The sequence below is a fragment of the Bacillus rossius genome, chromosome 6 (genome assembly GCF_032445375.1).
Source record: "Bacillus rossius redtenbacheri isolate Brsri chromosome 6, Brsri_v3, whole genome shotgun sequence".
Lineage (NCBI taxonomy): Eukaryota > Metazoa > Arthropoda > Insecta > Phasmatodea > Bacillidae > Bacillus > Bacillus rossius.
Window position 1 is genome coordinate 20,577,625 of NC_086334.1, and position 22,674 is coordinate 20,600,298.

Genomic DNA, 22,674 nt, shown 5'->3' on the forward strand with positions numbered 1-22,674 from the left:
AAAATGCACAGGCCCAATATTAATCACTGGCAAATTCCATTGCATGTTATAATGCTTTTTGGATGGGAAGTGGGCATTAATTTGTTTAAGTTTTAATATGTAACAGTGCATGATTTACAAATTGCTAAGCACATGCCTTTTTAAATAAATTTACTACAACAATATAGCTGCACTTACTATAATTGATATAAATGTTTAAAGTTACACTTTTACTGCAGAAAATTGGTTTGGTATTGCTACAACTACTTTCTCACCACCACTGACAACAAGTGTGGTAAAATATATACACTATATACAATTTGTATGCTACCAAGTTAGTAGCTGTGATTCATACAACTTAACAAGTGATTTATATGGAAATTGATTGTACATATAAAAATATTAATAATTAATAACATCACTATAATAAATATTCAACACATGCAACTTAATTCAATCATGGTAATCAACAAGATATTCAATTTTTTACACCACCAATAGTAATGTTATCATTAGCTTTATTGTCCAATTAAGAATTTTGGTTTATGAAACAAGGCAGAATGGAACATGGAAAATTTATTGCAAACTACTGATGGAACTATAACTACACATTTAAAATTAATTTTTAGAAAAAATAACTTGAAAATTTTATGCTTTATATTGACAAGTATGAAAATAAACAGAAAAACCTAATCTACTATGCAGTTCCGATTTACCTACTGTTTTTACAAGATCACAGGATCAGATATTCATGTAAAAAAACTCCATGTTGCCCACCATTCATTAATGTAAAACTGTAGCATTTAATTTTGTAGAGCTAGTTACCACATATTACATATAGAATATCATACTTTCATAACAGACAAGAATTTTATATGGTTATAACCTTAAACTTTAACTACCTACTCCTAGCTAATTAAAATTTAAAGAGAGTGAATTTTCTCAAATGGAAAAATACTTAGTGTATACTAAGTGTAATAACAGAAAGATGTAAATGCAAGCAAAGCAATAAACAGTTGTTTAAACTTTAACAAATGAGTGAGAGGCCTGATAACCAGTATACACTAATCTCAACTAAAGAAGAGTTTTGCAAACAATTCGGTTAGATGCACTTGCACACACAACCAGAAATAAAGTTCAAACAAAATCAAAGTCTTGCATATATTAAGACAACTTATAAAATACCAAAACATTTGTCCTAGATCAACCACCCTGCGGCAGCAACGAGGTAATTGCTTTGCTTTTTTAACAGAACTACAGAGTTCCTAATGAATATATAATTTTACAATTCAATATCTTTTTAGTATAACTTGTAGTCCATTACAATTAAGCTTGTTGTTTAGGATTGGATATAAAAATTAGGCAATATATTTTTTTCAGATTGCCACCTCTTTTTATAGTTAAAATTATCTTTTATGTAAATATACTTGTGCGCAACATAAATTTTTGGCTCGGTGTTTCACAAGATATCAGCACCTAAAGTAGAACCTTTTATTAACACCCACTGATTTTGTTAATTCGTAAAGAGAAATATAGTAGCAGTACATGAGTCTGCACTGGTACAGAATTAACAGAAATGCCTGCAAAACTATTCAAACAGGAAAGCTAAGAGGATGTAAATATGAAATGTAAAATGCAGCATCTGGAGAGGAAACAATTTTCCTAGTGAACAACATATTCATACTTGATTCCAGACAAACAGAAGAGAGCATGTCAAGCTATTAGAAGGAAGGGAAAAAAAAAAACAAGCTTTCCCCCCCCCCCCCTTCCCCCTCAAAATAATAGATACACACATACATGTACCTGGCTAGATTTAAAATTAGGTAGTAGAAATTCCAATAAAACTTTTTTATATATTTGATGTCAGATCTGGATGGCAAAATAAATAAACATAAGAGATTTTTAAAAAAAATTGGTCGTCTGTAAAGTCGGTTTACGGACGATAGTTTAACGTGACGTCGTCATAAAACATTGATGAAATGATTGCATACTTTTATGAATAAAATTGAATCATTTTTATTGAATTATCACTATTTTGTATGGATACAAAGAAGGAGTGAAATGAAATATACAATTTAATTGATAAATTTACTTTTATTTGCAATCATTAATTCAAATACGTATGTTTATTACTTTAACGAAGAGATTATTTTAACTATAACTTTTATACATGTTTGCTATTTAACTCCTTACAATCTGTGTTATTCTCTTAAGGATAGGACGATGATAGGAAAAGTAGGAAACGAATGGGAGTGTTTCAAGTTTTATGTGCATCGAAAAAGTCAAATTGATGGTTGTTTCAATCGAGTGGAAGAGAGATAGATGCGGCGCAAGCGTAAAATGAGCGCAACGGGACACAACGTAACGGGACAATGTGCATAACGGGACACTTTTTCGTGCGTGCAGCCGGCGTTCATCGATTTATTAGACGTTGTCACGTCAAAATGTATTTAAGCATGGCTTAAAGCAAAGCATAGATAGCTCATTTAAAGTTATAACTTCTGACACATTCAAAGAAATGAATACCTATTCACAGTCACTCATCTTAAATTGGCTAACTCCACGAAACTAAACTCACTCCCACACACGCTGAATTCTTTGCTTTGCTGCCGAATGCATTCTCTACCCATGCATGCATCTACCACAAGTCATGTGGGCCTGCTGTGATGGCAGTCCAGCTAAAAGAAGTTGAGAGTAACACAGTTCTGTGCCTTTGCATCTAGAGGAACTATTAGGAAAGAAGCACGCTCGTAGCATGCACAACCCTGAGTATAGCAAAGAAACTTACGGTAAGTACCCTTATATTATCAGGAAGGTGGCAAGTGTATAACTAGGAAATATCTTCAAGCTAAATTTATTTTCACAGTCTTTCTGACAGTAATTAACATTATGTATGTATTTTTACTAAAATAAGTATACTGAATGAATTGCATTTTGGTAGAATATGTCCCTGTTAAAAATCATTAAGTTGTGACTTCTTTCCTTCAAGTGAAATTTATTTTATGTTACAGGCAACAATTATGGGTTTTATTTAGTGATGGGTTGAATTCCCATTTTCTCGAATCTGAATTTTGAATTCGAATCCCAATGAATACTTTGAATATACCCATCGAATCCAAATCTCGGTCTTAAGGGTCCAAAATAAAATAATAAAACCAAGAAATGAAAAATATTAACTATGGTTTTGAAACATTTAACCCCTTAAACTTAAATGTTTGTTTCACAACTAAGTTTCTAGAATCAATACATACTGTAATTTTATTTATATATTGAATGTTGAAGGTACAATATCTTGGTAAGTATAGTACAAAAAAACATTTAAAGCTTAGCATGTTTCTCTCTGTCGCTAGTCAAAGCATTTGTGAGCGCTCCGTATGACGTGATGCCGATGGATTTACCAATTCCACTTAGAACACATTTGCATGTGCATACATATGTAGCTTACTTTGGCACATCAATGGAAGCATGTAACCAAGTTATCTACAAAATATAAAAATACCTCAAAAATGTTTTTTTAACAGATACTTATTAGAAATGCAAATAAGTAATTTTTAATGTCAAATTAACGTATTAAGAGGAACTAAAAAATTCTTAATGAAAATTAAACCTAATATACACAAACAAATGAAAATTAAACCTAAAATAAAAACAAAAACAAAAATTCACTTAACTCTAGTTTGAGGATGCCTGAAAACTGTGAACATTCTGTAGTGTGTTGTGTACTGTTTGTGCTGACAATTTCAATCTAATTTAATGACCTCTCTTGTTCTTCCCGGTATAGCGTTGTTGATAAGTCAAAAATGTACATAGGTATCTGTTGTGTGTCCAAACATTTGCTAAATCAGGATATTACTCTGCCTCACAATGATATTTTTTTTTGAAACAGTAAAATGTTCATCATGTAAATTTAAAAAAAAATATAGGGCATAGTAGTCATTACAAACGACCTGCCCCCACCCAGGACAATTTTTCTGCTTTATCAACCTTATTATTTAAAGTGTCTGTTGGCATTGAGAATAAGCCTCTATCCAGGCTGGTAAGAAGGATTGACATTCAACACAGTATCTTACACCAGTGTCACAGTAGTACCATTATTTCACACCCTATCAGGCAAAACAACAGTTGCCAACCTGAGGGGAGCAACCAGATCAAAAGGCACTACAGCTGTAAAAAGTATGTTTTTTTTTACTTTTGACTCTAGATTCAACACACCCGAGGTAACAAATCAGTGCAGAATTTTAATCCCACTAAAAATGTCACATGACCAAACCCACCTGGAGCTCTCTACCACATGGAAAATTAAGCAGTGGCATGTGATGACACCAAATTACTTACTGGGCCTTTTTAACACAGATAAATAAGATAGATAACATATATTTTTGATACTCAGTGCATTTTAAAAGAAAGATTATTCTGACTTGCCTACATTTGTTTTATTAAAATAAATTGTATTAATTAGTGTATGTAAAACAATTTTTAAGGAAATGAAAGGTAAAATCTAATGTTTGACACTGAATTTTAGAAGTATCGTTAAATTAATTAAATAATTTTTATAGTAAAATGTTTTGTCTTTGAAATAGCTGCAATAGTTCACTGTTCATATGTATTAGGTGAGTTCTGAAACAAGGGTGAAAATGGAAAAATGGTTCTGAAAAAATTTTAACTTCCTTTTTTTTATATACATCATTTAAAATTTCTATCTCTCAATATATTATATTGGAACAAAACTAAGATAATTTAGGAACTAAAACTCACATACCTACCCTAATATGTAATAGATGTATGTACAGTCACCACCCATATCAACATCCTACAAAATTTGATTATAAAATGCCCCTAAACTTATTTCAGAATTCAAGGCAGTAATGTACACACAATCAATTAAGTAGAGGCATGTTTAGCTGAAAGCTAAAGTTATATCATGCAACATTACAGTAATCTAGATAAATGTCTATAAAATTATTAATTGATAGTTTTGTATAACTTAGGTATGAGATGGGACCCGGAAAATTCGCGGGTTCATTTCATGTTATGTTAAAACTCAAATAATTATACCTTAGTGCTGCTTTTGTCATTGGTTCACTGTTAATCTGGAGGACTGAGGGCCAATTAGAGACCTACACTCATAGAAGTGTCGAATCACAGGCCACCCAGTCAGGACGACTCACAAGTCAGCAGCCAATGAACAGTTGGCATTTGCCCGAGTGTGTATAGGATATTGGAGTCTATCCTGGAGGTCATTGAACCAGCGAATTTTCCGGGTCTCTAGGTATGAGTAATTCCTACTAACGTACGCCAGGGAAGAGATCAAAAAACCAACTCCAATGGACCAAAAACTAACAAGAGTAAACTGTTAGTAGCACATGCAACCATGTCACAGCACGACCACAGCCACGCTCCTTGGGGACTACAGGTGCTCGCAGGGGGGCGAGGGGGGTGCAGGGAACCTGTAAGTGTACATGATGCGAGCCGGGCTGGCAGCGGCTACCTTGTCGCAGTGCAGGGGGCTCAGGATGGTGGTGGCTGGGTCCTCGGGAGTGTAGTAGTCCGAGTCATCGCCCACCGCAGTGAGTCCCGCGTCACTGGCCCCGTCGCGAGACCCGGTTTTGCTGCCCACCGCGCCTGCAACAGTGTGCACGGAAAATTCTAGCCAACAGTCAGTGCGAAGCAAAACGTGCACTGAGATGTGACTTTCATCCTAAAGAAGCATCTAGAGCAACAATATATTAAACTCTCACATTCAAAACAGGAGATCAAACCATCGTGGCACCTCCTGACAGTTGTTTGGCCACCTGACCACTGACAAATCTCAGAAAGAAATACGTACGACTCGGTAAAGTCAAGGGTACTACAATTAGGAATAGCTTACTAAGGGCCGGTTTTATGACCCCCGGCTAAAGTTCCGGCTAAAATTTAACCGCAGGCTAGCTCTTATTTCGGTTTTATGACTCCCTGTTAACGTCTACCTTCCAGTTAAAGTACCGGCTAACCTAGCGGGTGGATGAACCGGCCGCTAGCTGCTTAACCGGAGGCTAAGCAACAGAAAATAAAATGGCGATGTATCAGGCGAGGTTAGTTGTTGATAGTGATGATGACTATGTGAGGAATTCTATTGAATATGTGCAGGATGCGATGGAATAATTTATTACTAAATATAAAATGCTTCGCCGTATTCGTCAAAGTTTTATTAAAAATTACATGGCATGAAAGTGTAGTCACGCTTTTCTATTCTTGTCGAGTCATGTATTATTATTTGACTTTAATTGATCACGAAGTACATAAACGTATGCAATGTATATAAACTTAAATGTTCCTGCTTAAGAATATGTGTAAATAAGTGAATTTTAAAATTGCAAAACGAGGGTTATTATTACCTATAAAATGCGTGTTTTCGTGGAAGTTGTATCTGTGAATTTTTATTCGTAATACAGTGGACATATGCCGGGAATGAAATGCACTTCATACGACTTCAGACGTGGTTCTAATTCAATGAATACAATTGAATGTGAAAATAAATGTTACCCAATTATCCCTTCCCTTTAGGTATTTATTATCTACTTGCCACGCAAGTGCAAAACGAAAACAACACTGGAATTATTCTGTTTCCCGTATCCAAGTTTATCCCTTGATCCTATCAGCATGACCCTTTATATGTTGGTCTTGTTTTACATTATACTTGCTGTTTTAATTTAGAATGTTGAAAAATCCTGTAAATAACACAAAATACCTAACATATCACAATGCAAACAAATTATGTCAGGTCTTGTAAAAATGTATTTCTTTCGTATACATTTTACAATCATAATTATTTCCCCAGTGAATATGTCTAGGATCTCTCGACCTACTAAATTAAAACATTAAGCATCCTATACCACAAACTAATTCAATCAGGATCGGAATAATTTGGATATGTGATACGAAACTATTAGTACAAAAATAACCTTCACCAGTGAAATGAAAATCGACAAGTATTTTCCCGAAACAGGGTCTATATTATTTGATTATGAAATAAATTTATGAAAGAAATAAGTGTTCTCTAGCAAAAATGTCATCCCTATTAATTTGTTTGTATAGAATTAGTTCGTTAGTTTTGGCTTAATATATAACCTAACAAAATCATGAGTTTCAATACAAGAGTAAAGTTGAAAACACACGGTTTTGAATCGTAAATTGTAATTTTATGGTTTAATACAAAGCAGGTTTGACGTCAAAGTAATTTTTGGTTAATTTAATTATATCTGTTGCAAGATAAAGTTCGCGGCATATTTCTTTACTACAGCTGTAAACATTTCGAATCACAATACAAACAAACAGCTGACTAACATTCTACCAGAAAAAAACAGTCTTGCAACAAAAGTTATCAAATTCTGGTTTATTTCATTACCAACACACCCATTATTACACCACACACTTCGTCAGGTTCCGGTTAGCCAACCGCAGGCTAAGTATGGGTCATAATACACCTCTCGTTCGTTAACCGGAGGCTAGCCTAACCTGAAGGCTAGCTAATCTGAGGATTTAGCCGGAGGTCATAATATCGGCCCTAAAGGAACATACATGAATATAAATATAAAATAGCACTGAACAAAAGTGAACTTATAAAAGGTGTTTTGTTATTGTTTCTACCAATAACTATCTGCAACATGAAAGTGAAAAGTGCATACTTTCAGCTTCAACACAAACTCACGACTAATCAAGCTCAATACTGAGATAGCAGCCAGGTGTGCACAGAGTACAAAAAAAAGATAGCTAAACACCACGTAACAGTATTAGTTGTTTTATTGTTTAATTATATTTCTAAAAGACTAGTATTAGTTATTTTTAATTTTGCTTCTACATATTTTTTTCCCCATTAACTTTGTGGGGACTAGGGACATTTGTGTTTCGTTTTATATTAATATTGTACATCAAATTGGCAACCCTTACTTCTGGACCTAACAGTATTGTCCACCAACAGAACCTATTTAGTTAAAAATGATGACAGATTCTTAACTGCACTTATAAAAAAATGAACGTTTAATCACCGATGGAGATGTACTTTGTAGTTAAAAAGTGTACACTTTGAATCAAGTGTAATACTACGGTATTTACAGGTTCACTGCAACTGTTTTGATGCTCATTTGTTTTGTTTTTATTTTCATTTACCGGACTTTCGGCAGTGTTTTGTTTGGCGTGGGCACGAGCGTCAGCGGCCTCTAACGTTGCCATGACGAGGCATCAAATCAACAACATTCTGCCGTGTTCGAAACAATAACATTATAATTGGTCGCTTGTAATAAAGACGCCTAGCGTCTACGTTTGGATTGGTTGGCTAGTACCGACAATGCAAAATTTAAATATATGAAGAAAAGGAGAGCTTTTTCTGATGCCGGGAAGATGGAGTGATTCGGCGATAATTCCCGTGAGGAATTCGGCTGTTTGCAGTTGATCAGCGTCGCGTGTAACTACGAAGTTGCATTTAAACGCGAGAACTAATTACTCCGTACGTCAGCAAATGAATGCAGCGCGCGGGAACAACTTTACCGCGAAATATAAGGTTGAGAAGTTTCCTTGCACAAGGATTCAGGTATGGCCGGCTGCACAAACATTTAGTGACGTTAACGCAGTACGTCGACAACTACGTCCCAGCGAACATTATTAATATCTCGCACGTAATTAGAGATTATCGTGTTTTCAATCATTTTATTGTATATAACGAACTATATCAACAAACTGTCACACACAGGTCCAGTGGTCCTAGGAGTCAGGGTTTTGTGTCTGACTAGCTGGAGGCAAATAATAAACCAATTTAAATAGACTTTTGAAAATTAATGGACTTTTACACATGTGCCCACCGTAACAGAACATAGGTTTGGAAATAATTGTTTTATTTTGGTCCTATCGAGAAATCTGTTACTGAGTTCATGTATTCATAATAAAATAAATGTTGTTTTTATTTTATTGTTATGACTAACTACCATTTGGTGTTTCTACAATCACTGGGTTATGTTAACCATAATACAAGGTGCCCAATTTCATTATATTTTTTATTGTGTTTATTATTATTATATATTTGTTTTTATTGTATGATCATGATAATTTACAGAATTTGTCACACACAACGTGTGGCGTATGTTTACAGAGAACACTTTGGCTCACACAAAGTGTAGGCCTGTTATAGTACAGAATAATTAGGCTACCACATGTGGGGCATGTTATAGTGTAAGCTTACACAAGAGTGTTGGATTAGATGAAACGGTAAGTGTTTTGAAAGTTAATTTCAACTTGCATAAGTACATTAGTCTGAAATAAAAAGGTGAGACGTGGAAGAAAGAACGCAACAGCCATAGCCCGAAGGGGAACAGGTTGGGGCTCACCCTGGCTGGTGGCGGATGTTAGTGCTTCCTCCTCTTGCAGTTCCACCTTCAGCTCCACGTCGTCCTCTTCGTCCAGATCGTCGACGGGCGGCAGGTCGGCCACGTCCAGTGGCACCGTCGCAGCGTCCAGCAGAGGGGACAACTTCTCTGCCTCGCTGTCATCATCCACCGTCTGTGGAGCAGTAACATCTGTTGGCCCTGCCGTCTCCGTCTCGCAGTCCGGCACGTTAGGACAGTGTCGGTCTAGTGACAACACCCACAAAAAACTCTACAGCTAAATATATCCTGCAACACTGGCAGGAAGTGTCACATTACCTGCAATGCCTACTTCTGTTGTTTTTGTAATGGTGAAGGGTCTGAAATAATTTAAGTTTTTTACAAAAATTTGTTTTTTTCCAGAAACTGCACCAACCACATGATCTGAGATACACTTAAGATTATTTTTGAATTCATAATAATTTTTTATCTTCTATATGTTATCAGGATTTAAACTGTAATGTTCTGTAGTTGACTCAGTTCTGTGCAAGCAGGGTCCAATGTAGGTTAATGAGTGAATGTGGCCCTGTGAATGTTTGTGCGGTCACGCTATGGGTTTCAGAGAGCACACATGATCGGTAGTTGTACAGTTTCGAGGTATCCACCGTGCTTCCCTGCCGGCTGGCAGCCGTCCGTGTCAAACGTGCTCAAGTTCGGAAGCGGAAGGACTGCTGCAACATGGAGAAAAGGGCGTTATGGGTAAGGAGTAAGCAGCATTGAAAGACAGCAGAAAAGTGGCTCGAACTGAGCACCGTGGGTGTGCGCGAGTGAATCAGAGATGAGGTTGGAGTGAGAAGTAGCATAAAAGCTTAGGCCAATTGCTGGCACTTGCAGACACACTGGAAGGAGAATTTAGCTGCTGGATGTTTCTTTTTAGTAAAAACATGGATTCACACAGAGGCGGAGTGGATGAACCGCCATCATGCTAAGAATTATTGTGGCCAGAAGTTATCTTAGCAAGTCTCAGCTTAGTACGTGGAGATAATGGAAAATGTTTGGGGAGAAAGTATCCACTAGTAGTAGCCTATTTGAATATCATTCAGTGTTTGGTCACAGTCAAAGTTGCTAAGACAATTCAATATACTAAACTTTAACAACTTACTCATAGCACACAGCACTGTTAATAATGTTGCATAGCCAAAGACTATCAACGGTAAATACATTTAAGGTAGGAACATAAGATGCATTGATCAAATAATTCCCGGCCACATTACTACCTAGTTCATTCTCAATGTCTTCTAGATAAATACCTCATCCATGATCTTGACAGGATCCACATTAGGGGATTACCTCATCGGGCTCCCTTGGACTCTTCTCGTTAACCAGCCTGATGGTGTCTCGTTGCCGGCCCACAAGTGCTCCCTTGTCCCGCCCGTGCCTCACGAGCAGCGGGGACTTGGTTGTCTGCTGCTTGTGCGGAGCGCCCTCCTCATCTCGAGACAGCAGCACCGACATGCGAAACTACCGGTCAACACCACGTTTCACTTCTCGCGGAACAATCATCACCACAAGACCGCTTGTTCAACTTGCAACTATGTCATTTATGCACTTTCACTCATTTCTCTTCTGGCTGCGATTGGTGAAGAAAGCGTACACCACACTTGATACGCCCAAAAACAATATAGTAGAACTATTTTTTGAAAATTTGTGATCCTTCTCAAATTAACCACTAAAAAAAAAAATATTCTAACTAAAGCAGTAAGAAAGAACAGTGTTTTGAGCCTATCTTGGTATGTATCAATGAATCAAGATAACCCACCTCTGGAGTAGAGCAAACACCATTGACCTTCTCCCGCACACTCTTCATTATACTGCAATCATCTGGGCTGCCCAACTGCTTGCCATTACATTGCATTATCTCCAAGTTCGACCTGCAAACAGGTGAGTACAAGCTGTTAACTTCGTACCGTTATAAGTAACGCAAAATATTAACTGAGTGTGTGATATACATAACTAAGTAAATATTGTCAAAGGAAATTTCTTTAGTATCGTGACATACCCACATACTAATAATTGTATGCACAAAAACATCCCAACAATATATTTTGGCAACATGATTTGTCATCATTGGAATCATGTAATAAAACTGTCATGCATGTTTCTAGAAGTCTTAAAACTTCATAGGTCATAAATGATGAGCAATTCTGCAAGAATTTATGTCCAACATACATACACAAACTAGGAATGCAAAGTGGTCACATAACTTTGTGAATTTAAGTTAAGTTTGAGACAAACCCCCTCTTTTATTTAGAGTTGAGCCGTAAGTAAAGGTTAGAAAAATTAACGCATTAAAAATTTATTTATTTTAATTACAACATACCATTTTTTCTAAGAGTTTATCTTAAATCCTTCATGAATCAATAATCTTTTACGATTCACTTTTTAGACAGTGCAAAGTCTTCACATTATTACCCCAATTAAATTATCTGCAAAGCTATAGCTATTATTTAGTTTCCTTTTATGCTTACATAGAAATATTTTTTTTATATCTGTAATTAATTTGTACTCATCGCTAAATGATACAATTTTACTTATCAGATTTTCTAAAGTGTTGGGTTGCTCCCAAATCAGTGGTGAGTTTCAGAAGGGTGTTTGTTCACCCACAATATGGCGCGCATTATTCCAAACACCACCAATGATTGCACTCTTTTACTTGTATTGCACTGCAAGGACAAGACACGTTTTTTACTAACATTAGGTAACAACAACCACACAACAACGGACTGTAGAAAAAACCGTCACTTCCGGGCGCCAGGTGGACCACCTGTTAAAACCGAAAAGTCCTCAACTTCCAGGCAGGCTGGCCAACGTGACAGTTTTGATCTTTTCTTCAGGCACTGCACTATTTACACTAAACAAAGGGGGAATGAGAATCGCAGTGCCGGGACAGGCGTGTGGCAGCGCACCTGTTGAGAACCTCCGCTGCCTGCACCGCCACCTCCTGGTCCGGGGTCTCCGCCATGTCCAGCGGGGGCACGGTGGGGGCACTGCGCACCAGGCAAGGGCCATTCAGGGCCTCTATCAGGGACACCGGCTCGTACCCAGCGGGAATGTTGTCGCTGCCCTGCAACAGGCTCCCTCCTGCAAGCTGCGTATGCACTGAGTGCATCTCCAACAGCAACTCACATCAACACAGGGTTTCAGTCATACCGTAACTGACACTGGCCTTTAAATCCATCACTGCTTACATCTAAACATTCATTTTAACTGTATCAACCATATCAAATTTAATAACATACCTAATTTGTTTTTTTTTAAGTACAATATTAACTACCTCTATTAAAACCAAAATTTTATTTTAACAACTCATGGAGACCATACATTAATTGTTGCCCACATACATTCATTTTCATTACAAACACATTTTGAATATGACAGTGAGACATTTCCCACAAAAAAATAAACAGACAATCTTACACACAAAAAATTTTGCTGGTAACATTCAAATTACTTACAGTTTTCAGAAAAACGTATTTTGTAATGTTACATTCTAACAAATGATATTCCTCAATTATCCACCACGAACACTCCTTGCTCCAAAATCAAATTTTTTTAAACTCAAGAAATCACAATTAAAGCATTTAACACAACCGTGTTTCATGAAATGTAAATAACAGCTTCAAAAGTTTACAACTGTAATATTATTCTTTGAACCATAAAAGAAATGCAATAAAAGCCATTTTTAAATAGTAAACAGTTTCAAGTAAGGAAGCTACTTCACATACAACATAATACACAGCAGTCCAATACCTGCAAACGTACAGCGTATCTACTGAAAGGCTCATGGCTTTAAGCATAATTAAAATCACAAAGCTTGTTGGTAATGTATTTACTGACAAACAGTGATGTTTTACATAGTTAAGTACTTGCAATGCCTTTTAATTGAAACTTATTTTAAAAAGTAAAAAAATTTAAGTACATTATTTAACAGCCCTTGGCAGAACTTAACCAAGAAAAATTTTTAAGTGAAAACAGCAAACCACATAACAAAACTGTAATAAAATTAATGTTAGGGTATCGTAAAAGGGTTGAACACAACACAAATGACAAGGACATAACAGATGTCTACCGACTTACCTCTGTGGGGAGAGGCACATCTTGTGGAATGGTCGCGGACTTCTGCAATGCGCGTATCTGAAGGAGGGCCCGAAATGGGGCTCGACAGATGGGACAGTTGTTGGCCTACAGACCAATGAATAATCATCATGGAAGTCAAACATGAATAATGACACACATTTGCCATGAATACAGCTTCTTGATTTGTATAAAATAGGCAAATTGAGTTGAAATAAGTGTTCAAACACAAGACTATTAAAACTTTGAAACCAGCACAATAACTATTCACACCATCTTGAAAACAAATTATATTCGTTTCCCTCAGCAGCTACTGTTACAACACAAACAATTGTTCTTAGTATAAATAGCCAAACAATACTGTTACCCACGTATGAGGAATTGTGCCATGTTAGTACCAAAATTGTTACAGCAAAACCATGATCGTCAGAAGTAACAAGAACTGAGTTAACTTCCTATGGTCAAAATTTTGTAATAACCAGGGGTAATAATAATAACAAATGAACAGTAAAAATAAGCAAACATCAGCTAAGACACAGTAAAAAAAGAGACTAATGCACAAAGATAATCCAGCGAGAAGTGAGAATAAACAAAGCCTGACGAAGGAGAAGCACTACAAGCTGCAGACGGTACCTGGTATCGGAGGGAATCCGCACACGAGTTGCAAAGACACAGGTGCCTGCACGGAAGGATGAGCGTGTCTCTCACGTCACACATGCAGATCACGCACTCCGAGCCGTTGTCCTCCGTGTCTTCATCACTGGCTCCCTGCACCAGAACACCGAGATGAAACTGCCATGCAGGGCCACAATCACAGAGGAACGCTCATGTAGGCACCCAAGTCCACTGTGATCTTGGAGGCCCCATTGACTTAAACCTCTATGCACGGACATTTGAAGGACTGTAACCATTTTCACTTTAACCATACAATAAAAAACAAACAAGAATACAGTTAAAGTCGCGTATTTGTGCATAGAGAAGGGCATGACCCACACAGCAGATTCCACTGTTTGTGTAACTGTTACATTAGCTAGTACTAACACCATACAATTAGACACAAGATTGTAATGTTTTAATTTTTTTGCCAAATTGTATTTGGAAAATACAAGATTTTGGTGCAATTAGTTTCAAGATACTGTTTAATGAAAATTTGCGACATTCAACATTCAAACTTTAAACGTTTACTAATTTCACCTAAAAGTCATTTTAATTGTTATAAAAAGCCCTTGTGTTAAATAACCTAAATTTGTAATGTGTGTGTGTGAGCAACATTGCTCAGGGAAAAAAAATCCATCATAAAATCTTGTGCCTGAATATACAAAACATTTAAAAAAATTATTAAGTAGTAGGTATGTACAAAAGTAATTGTAAAATTTTGATATAGACATACCTACCGTTATAAAGTAACTGACCTTAGATTCATTGTTCTTGTTCTCTATGCCATAAATCTCTTGCAGCAGGTAGCACAGCCCATCAACATATAGTTTCTGCTTCAATGCACGCAATACGTATGTGCCATCAGAATGATGGTCCACTACCGCTATTGTTGTATGTGACTGTCGTAATTCTGCAGAGCCGACAATACCTTGATCACTTTATAAATCTAGTAACAATTGTACATAAGGTACATATAAACATTTGGAAATATTGTGTATAAGCCAACTATAAAAAGTGTTTCCCTATGTGCTATATTTTATTATTAAAAAATAAAACATTTCCTTCCACACAATTAAAATTATGGGCAACTACAAAAAACACTTCACTGATTTTTCCATCAAAATGATAGAAATAACAATTTTCCAATTGGATTTTGTTAATTTTTAAGAGGATTTAATGAATAGTAAAGTGTATGAGTAGTTGAATTACAATTCATCACAATTTGTTTTGCTGATATGAAAAAATAATGTTTAGTGGCTGACAGTTCCAAATACTCAGGAGAGCTGTATGCGATGGTTAACTATGTCACATTGCAACCATGACGAGGCATATGACAATACGACAATCACCTATGCATCACATACGTATGAGCTGAAAACCCCTATTACCGAATGCCCTTGTTCACTTGCATACAGTTGAACACTCAGGCTGTGCTACAACCATTATCAACAGCACACATATACACCAGCAGACCAAATGCAGCTGATGTTCAAATGTATTCAATAATAATTTCAATTTAAATATTTTTTTGTTTAATTGATTTCTTAACCATTACAATTTAGAGTTGCCAAAGTTCACTTAATGGCAACAATTGCCATTCTTAATTGGAACATTCCATCAAACATAAACTTAGCTGATCCACAACTCAATCATCCACAAGTAAAAGAGATGATCTACGAAGCAGAACTTTTTTTTTTAAACTACTTTGCATTGGTCTTTCTAGAATTACAATTGGCATTGTTGTTTGTATTTATGAAAATCCATACTACTGGATAGAAATGGCCTACTTGGGGTTTCTTGTTCACGTGGCGAATTCCCCCATTTGTTCTAATGATTTAGAATTATGTCAAGTACACAATGAATAAATTTAATAAAACTGCTATGAATTACAGAAGCATTACTTTTTATAAATTACATGTTGTAATTTAACCTGCCTTCTTCACCTTTGTACAAAAGAAAAAAAAAGAGGCATTAACAATTTGTGTGATTTTATATATGTAGCAATCCACACTGGTCACTTCTTGACAGCCACTATGTATATATGGGCAAGTCCTATCGCCAAAGAGGATTGCCCAAGACTCTAAAATATATAGCAATAATTATTATTTTTTTTAATTCACTGTACAACTACTGTGGTTTGGTTTAAAAAAAATAGAAACTTAATATAAGTGTGATGAATCCAATAGCTGTATCGTGGAGGAGAGGAAATGCAACTTACCCTCCGCACCTTCTTCCGTAACACAATGAATTGCGATGGGGATGACCTCTCTGTCTGGATCGTAAGTTAACTCGTCCTCGTGATAGCTGCAAGGGTTGAACACGTGGGACACCTGGGAGAACTGCTGGTTCGCACCACGCTTGTAGTGGTAGGTGGCAGAGTTCATGCCGGGGTCTCTGGGCGTGTACCTGCAGCAGCACAGTCAGGATATACACTCTCTAGGGTCGTCAGCAGCTATCGTGCTCTCTCTCCATTAAAACTACAAACTGTGTTTGCTTGGAATTCAATCTGAAGCAAACATCAATCGTTTATTACATGGCATCAATATGGTTAAATAAATATTTTAATATGAATAAATTGAATATTTGAATACGTATGAGTTATAAATAGTGAAAATACTTTATTATGATGATTTTGCAAACCATGAACACACAATAAATTATGTACAATTATATACACCTACCCCTTGAAGTAATACCAATTTGCACAGTTTTGAAGAAAAAAAAATGCCAATAAATTAACAACATTATTTAAAGTAGCAAGGTCAGAGAATTTAAGTACGGCTCTCTTTCACCCACACAAATTTTTCAATTCTATGTACACACAACAGTAACAGCACATTGCAACATTAAACACAATGCAATGAATTAATAATATGACAAATTTTAAAACCATTTTTTTATCATATCTAACTATTCACTTCCTTCACTGCCCAATTTTTGAGCCCAATTAAAATAGTAGACTGATTTAAACTATGCCAAATATTCCAGATGCCCGTGAATGTTAAGCCAATGTTTGCACCATCTCGCAATTCAGCAGCAGCTCTGGCGACAAAGGCTAGAAACTTTCAAGGTTAGTTTTGCTCTTGCCTACCCGAATGTGCTAGTTGGCCAGTCGTGTGGTTAGCGATTCATGTAGTATCAGGCATTTAGTAAACAACAGAATTGGAAATTACGTTTACATGTTAAATTATAATTGTTCTTGTTAATAGAAAAAACAGAACTACCATATAAAAATGGTACTTTCTTGTCTCTCAGAACTGTTGTCCTGCCCAAGGCTTTATGTGTAAACAATGTGGCCCGTGATTTTTTTTTAAACTGTATATATATTTGAAATTATATCCTCAAAATTAATTCCATCATTTGTTTGAATATATTTACACTTATAATTAATACTGTAAAATGATTTCAAAGGGATTAATGTCTTGAATGATATGGTAGTCAAAGAGCACACTTGGAAAACAAATTATTTTGATTAACCTACTCTCTTATGAAAAAAAAAAATTAAAAAAGTATTTGATTGGCATTATATATTCCTAGAATGAATTTAGAATTACTTTGAGGGGCAGGTGTACATTATAAAAAAGTGTCATTTCAAATTTTTAATACAAATGCAGATGCAGTTTACTGCAAGCACAAATTCTGTTTGCCACCAGTGTACTTAAGCTAGACTTTCAAAACGGATTGCAAAAAAACAACATGCAAAAATAGTGACAGCAAAAAAAAAAAAAACTGATAAGACTCCTTGGTTCCTTACGCATTAAGTTATGGAACACTTAACTTGGCAGATTTGACTTCCTGTAGTTTATAAAAGGTGATAAACTTTCTAGATGTTTTCCCCTCATTCTGCAGTTTAATTTAAAAAAGAGTCATCCTCTTAGAATTTAGGATCAATCATTTCTCTAGCAAACACCAGACGATTTGCAAAGAAAGCCTACATCAGGTGTAGCACATCACATCCCTGCAAGTGGATGCAAGCTGTTGACCAATCCCAACAAGCAATGCATGCCTTCATAGAACTTCTTACATTAAGATTCACATTAAAATGACACAGTCCTACAAAAATTTTTATTTAAAATGTATTTTGAAAAAAATCACATTTTACAAGGCAGGGCAGATATAGTGCATTAAATAAATATGTACAGATCTTTAAAGAAAAAAGGAGAGAGATTTTTAAAAAAATTATGATATTTCACTGTTATTTTAAAGTTTTAAATTGGCTATCACTAGGAATCCATCCAGAAAATAAATGTATTCTTGAAGTACAGATTAAAAAACCAACTTACACCACACCATTGGTAGTAACCTCCTCCGTGCAGAAGTAGTATATGGTGATGGCACACCGCACGTCGCAGTCAAAGGTGAACTCTATGTTGAAGTTGGTCCAGTTGAGGTACTCCCCATCATCATCAGTTGCACACTTGCTGATGGACTCCGACGTGCGCACGAACCGCAGACTCTCTTTCCGGATGTTTACCAGACTCTTCAGGGTCTTGGTGGGCTCGTTGGCCTGCGGTGGTGGGTACGGGAACTGAACAAAACAGTTATTCCTTCAGATGACGCTTCTCTCCAGCTGGAAGGTGGTTTGGATTCTCAGCCGTACTTGCGGGAAGGTGACCACCGAGTGACTATCGCAACACTACGGTAATCCCAATGAAATATAATTCAGCCCTTAAGAAAAAAAACACTAACTGCCTTATGTTGAATATCGCAAAAAATACCAAATAATTATTTTAAAAACTGATAAAAAATTTTAAAGCACAGTGTACCTACAATAAATTACAACTTTATTGCTTTAACTCAATTACAGTGAACTGGCATTTAATCAGGAACATTCTTGACCACGAGCAAGTGATCTTGCCATATCATCAAAGTCAATGCAGTAAAAGTGAGAATACAAAAGAAAAGTTAATATAGAGTACAATGATATTTAAAACAAAGTTTTAATAAGCTACTCTACAGAAAGAAAGAAACACAGAAGAGCATTCTCGTCTTTAAATATCACTACACTATAAACCAGGAAACACTGTACTGAAATGAAAACTTACAGTAAAGATAAATTCTGAGTGACCTCAAAACACCAACAGCTAGGCATTTGCGAAGAATATACTAAGTGAATAAATTCATGATATTTTTAGTATTAAATTTGACATAGTCGGGAAATTTGCTATTCATTGTACATGAAGCTTTAGTTGTGATGCAAAGCTTCGCATCTAATGTGAAGCTAGGCATTCATTGCAAAGCTTTAAAAATGGAAGCCTAATATTCCCTCATAAAATATTGAGTTTTTTTATTTTGTGTTTATATGTTTTGCATGAATAAAGTTGGTTACTTAAAAAAAAAGTGGTACTCAGTTTTGCTTTTATGAATGCTTAGTATTAATATTATGGATAGTTAGTTTACAATTTTTATTGAATCGTGTTATCTATAGGGCCCAATTGGTTTATCACTTATTCAGTTCAAACATAACAAATGTTAAAATATTATTTTGTTTCATCAATCCAGTATTTTATAAAATAAGTGCAATAAAGCCTTACTGAGAACTATATTTTCAATTCAATTTGACTTAGTGAATATTTTAAACATTCGATTTGATCATCTCTTTGCACCAAAAAAATAGTTTTTGCACATGCCTACCAGCAATGCAGTAAAACGACCTAGCAACTAAAGTCAAAAGCCAGTACCCACTCAAAACAATCCAAACAGGAACAGAGTGATTAGTGCTGGAAAACAGTATGTGTCAAACTACAGAGTGCCAGATTAAAGAGTTTTCACCTTGCTGTCGTTAATATTGTATCGGACCTCTATACTCTTTTCTCTGCTGCAAGACTTGTTATGTTTACAATATAAGAATGAAAATTCCTCTGAAAAGAGAGTCTAGTGTCTTACGACACGATGGACCGAGTGATCAAGTAATTCTTAAAGTGGAGTCCAACGACAAGTAGACCATCTCTAACGGCTCCCAACTTACTGGAGTTGGACGGCTGCCGAGGAAGTTGAGGTCGACGTTCTCCCCGAACAGGTACGACTCTGGCTGGGGAGTGTCGAACCTCTCCCCGCCCATGATGAAGTGGCTGCCAAAGTAATTACCTGAAAGCAAGAACGACAACTGCTTCGAAAATGTGACCATGTTGCAAGCTGCATAGTTTGCTTTGATTAGCATAATCATTCACGTAAAAAAAATATTATAGTTGGAGTGTCAGGAAACCATGGCATTTCAGAAACAAAACATTGATAAATAAATCTAAAAAATTCTCATATTGTTTTACCATTGCTTTTTTTGATATAACAAAGGTTTTTTAATGCATTTAGGTGCAAATTATGATATTATTCCATATCTATAGTCCACTTTAGTGCAAGTAGAGTAAATTTATTCAATAAATTACTTTTAGCAGCTCACTCTACAAGTAACAAACATTTAAAAAGAACCAAATAACTGGCTTGTATTTAAAACATTTTATAATTTGGACAAATATTTTGTGATTGATGTAGCTTCAAGGTTTAAAAACGTTTTGCGTTTGATATTTTGTTACATTGTCTTCCATTTTTAATCCATATTTTTAACCATTTTTCTGTCTGTCCAAAGTAGGTATTGTGACTTGCTGCATTGTTTTTTTAAATGTTTTTATACATTTTTAACAAGATCTGATGCATGTTAGACATGTAAAATAGATCAATAAATCATAAAATCCATCCTTTGAGGGGGGTTGGGGAAGGACAGTCTATTATTAATAGAATTCACAGGAAACCTTACAAGTTGTTCAACACAAATAGATCATTTTAGACTAACAGTGAGGTTAGAATTTTTTTTTTATTTGCTTCTTAGTTTTAAAAACTAGTGGCCTACACATGAATATGTAACAAAAATATATTTAAGCCAATCAATTCTGTACTATTCGCAGGAGTAAACATGACTTAACTAAGGTTGTGTCCCAACTCAACTCAGAGAGAAGGCAAAAAGGAAAACGAACAAGAATATACAATTGTGGTACACTCACACACTTTTTCAAAGCATAAAGAAACTTTCTGGTAGTATGTAAAACATATGTAACAAATATACATCAATATTTTACAACAAAAACAAAAAATATTTTTTCTCTTGTGTAATGTAAAAATGTAACTTACTAATGACCTGAAACAGCTTTTTGTTAAAAAAAATTCATATCTGGTACTCTGCAAAGAAATAGGCTTATAAATACACTATGTACACACAAATGTAAAATCTTCAACAAATAAAAGGTAAACTCTCCAAGAATTTACCTTTTATTTGGTTGAAGATTTCATAAGTCTATCTTATTTCGTTGCCTTCATGTAGGTAACCGGTCAAAAGTGCACAATGATTTTACGGACACTGTATAATATAAGGCAAGTAGAAAATATGCTTCTGAGTTAGCAGGCAAAACTATACGATTATAAACTACTGTAGAAGTACATGTAGTGGCTGAATAACATAGAATTTCAGATTCGAAAACATTTTCACTTCAAGCAACGATAATAGACAATTACCGCTACTTTTCAAATCGGGAATGCAGAACTACGCCTCACATATGTGTCACGTAACGTCCGTTATAGTACATAGTTTTCAATGTCATTACTGACCAAACAGGAAATAGGGGCACGATGCAAATAAAGGTCAACCACAACAGTGCTAAACAGTAATAAAACACAGAAATCGAGATTTAAAAAGCACCACAGGGCCAATGAACCTAGTTATTAATATGTAGATACCGTACAAATGCGTTTTTATACGGAAGACTATACACGCATGACTGGTACCGCAACCTTGTCATTGCTCACCTGAACGAGGTGGATATTTGTATGCATGGTTTGAAACAATATCAACTTCCTCTACGCCAACATGCTGTCTGCTTGTCAATGCTCCCATATTTTATATGATCTGTAAAAAACACTTGACAGATGAGAACAATTTACAAAAGCAAAGCTGTCAAACGCATTCGCCGTCACAACTTCCAGACATCTTGCCGTCACACTCTCCCACTTGGATCGAGACAATGGTTGTTTTTAAAAATTTGTAAACATCAAGTTACACCGATATCGTTTCTTTCAAAGCTAGGTTTCTACATGTTGCAACAATATAAATGCAGTATAATTTTTTTGTGCTTATGTCTTATTGGAAATAAATCTGAATTAAAATGAAAATTGACAATATCTAAATTTTTAAGACCTGTATGTAAGGGAAAAGTAAAGTAAACAATAAATTTCTGAAGTTGTAAACAAAAATTGGATAAGTAAAATAGTATTCATACAATGTGAATGTATGTATGTGTTGTTGACGTACTACCTCCTATAGAATATCTAAGCCCGTTTCACACCCCATCAGTAACGAACCTCGCTGGGTAAAAGCACCCATGCGACAAGTGAATAAAGTCGAATGCCACCATGTGTGCAGTGTATTCAAATGGAATCAAAATCGTATTACATGGTTACCCGACGTAACCAAGTCTCAGAATATTCAAATAAAATTGTATTTAATTATTCTAGACCCAGATATGCTAACAAAGATATATGAAACGTAATTACATGAGTTGGCTTAATAAGGGCACCATGAATTACT

The 22,674-nt window shown here is 35.6% G+C and overlaps 1 protein-coding gene across 3 annotated transcripts in view; it reads right to left on the reverse strand.

Moving 5' to 3' along the window:
- The window catches only part of LOC134532809 (E3 ubiquitin-protein ligase MGRN1), a 35,837-nt gene extending 13,429 nt beyond the window's left edge, over positions 1 to 22,408 (reverse strand). Inside the window, exons 1-12 of one of the 3 annotated variants that reach the window (XM_063369694.1) lie at positions 21,897 to 22,408; positions 20,071 to 20,189; positions 18,386 to 18,630; positions 16,321 to 16,508; positions 14,858 to 15,012; positions 14,079 to 14,213; positions 13,449 to 13,553; positions 12,278 to 12,435; positions 11,131 to 11,242; positions 10,662 to 10,832; positions 9,336 to 9,507; positions 5,468 to 5,601 (exon numbers count right to left, since the gene is read on the reverse strand). In XM_063369694.1, the coding sequence (XP_063225764.1) occupies positions 5,468 to 5,601; positions 9,336 to 9,507; positions 10,662 to 10,832; positions 11,131 to 11,242; positions 12,278 to 12,435; positions 13,449 to 13,553; positions 14,079 to 14,213; positions 14,858 to 15,012; positions 16,321 to 16,508; positions 18,386 to 18,630; positions 20,071 to 20,189; positions 21,897 to 21,984 (1,782 nt within the window). In that variant the 5' untranslated portion in view covers positions 21,985 to 22,408. The remainder of the gene's footprint in view (positions 1 to 5,467; positions 5,602 to 9,335; positions 9,508 to 10,661; positions 10,833 to 11,130; positions 11,243 to 12,277; positions 12,436 to 13,448; positions 13,554 to 14,078; positions 14,214 to 14,857; positions 15,013 to 16,320; positions 16,509 to 18,385; positions 18,631 to 20,070; positions 20,190 to 21,896) is intronic. The other 2 variants (XM_063369693.1, XM_063369695.1) reach the window with 2 other exon arrangements.
- Between the last annotated feature and the right edge of the window lie 266 nt (positions 22,409 to 22,674).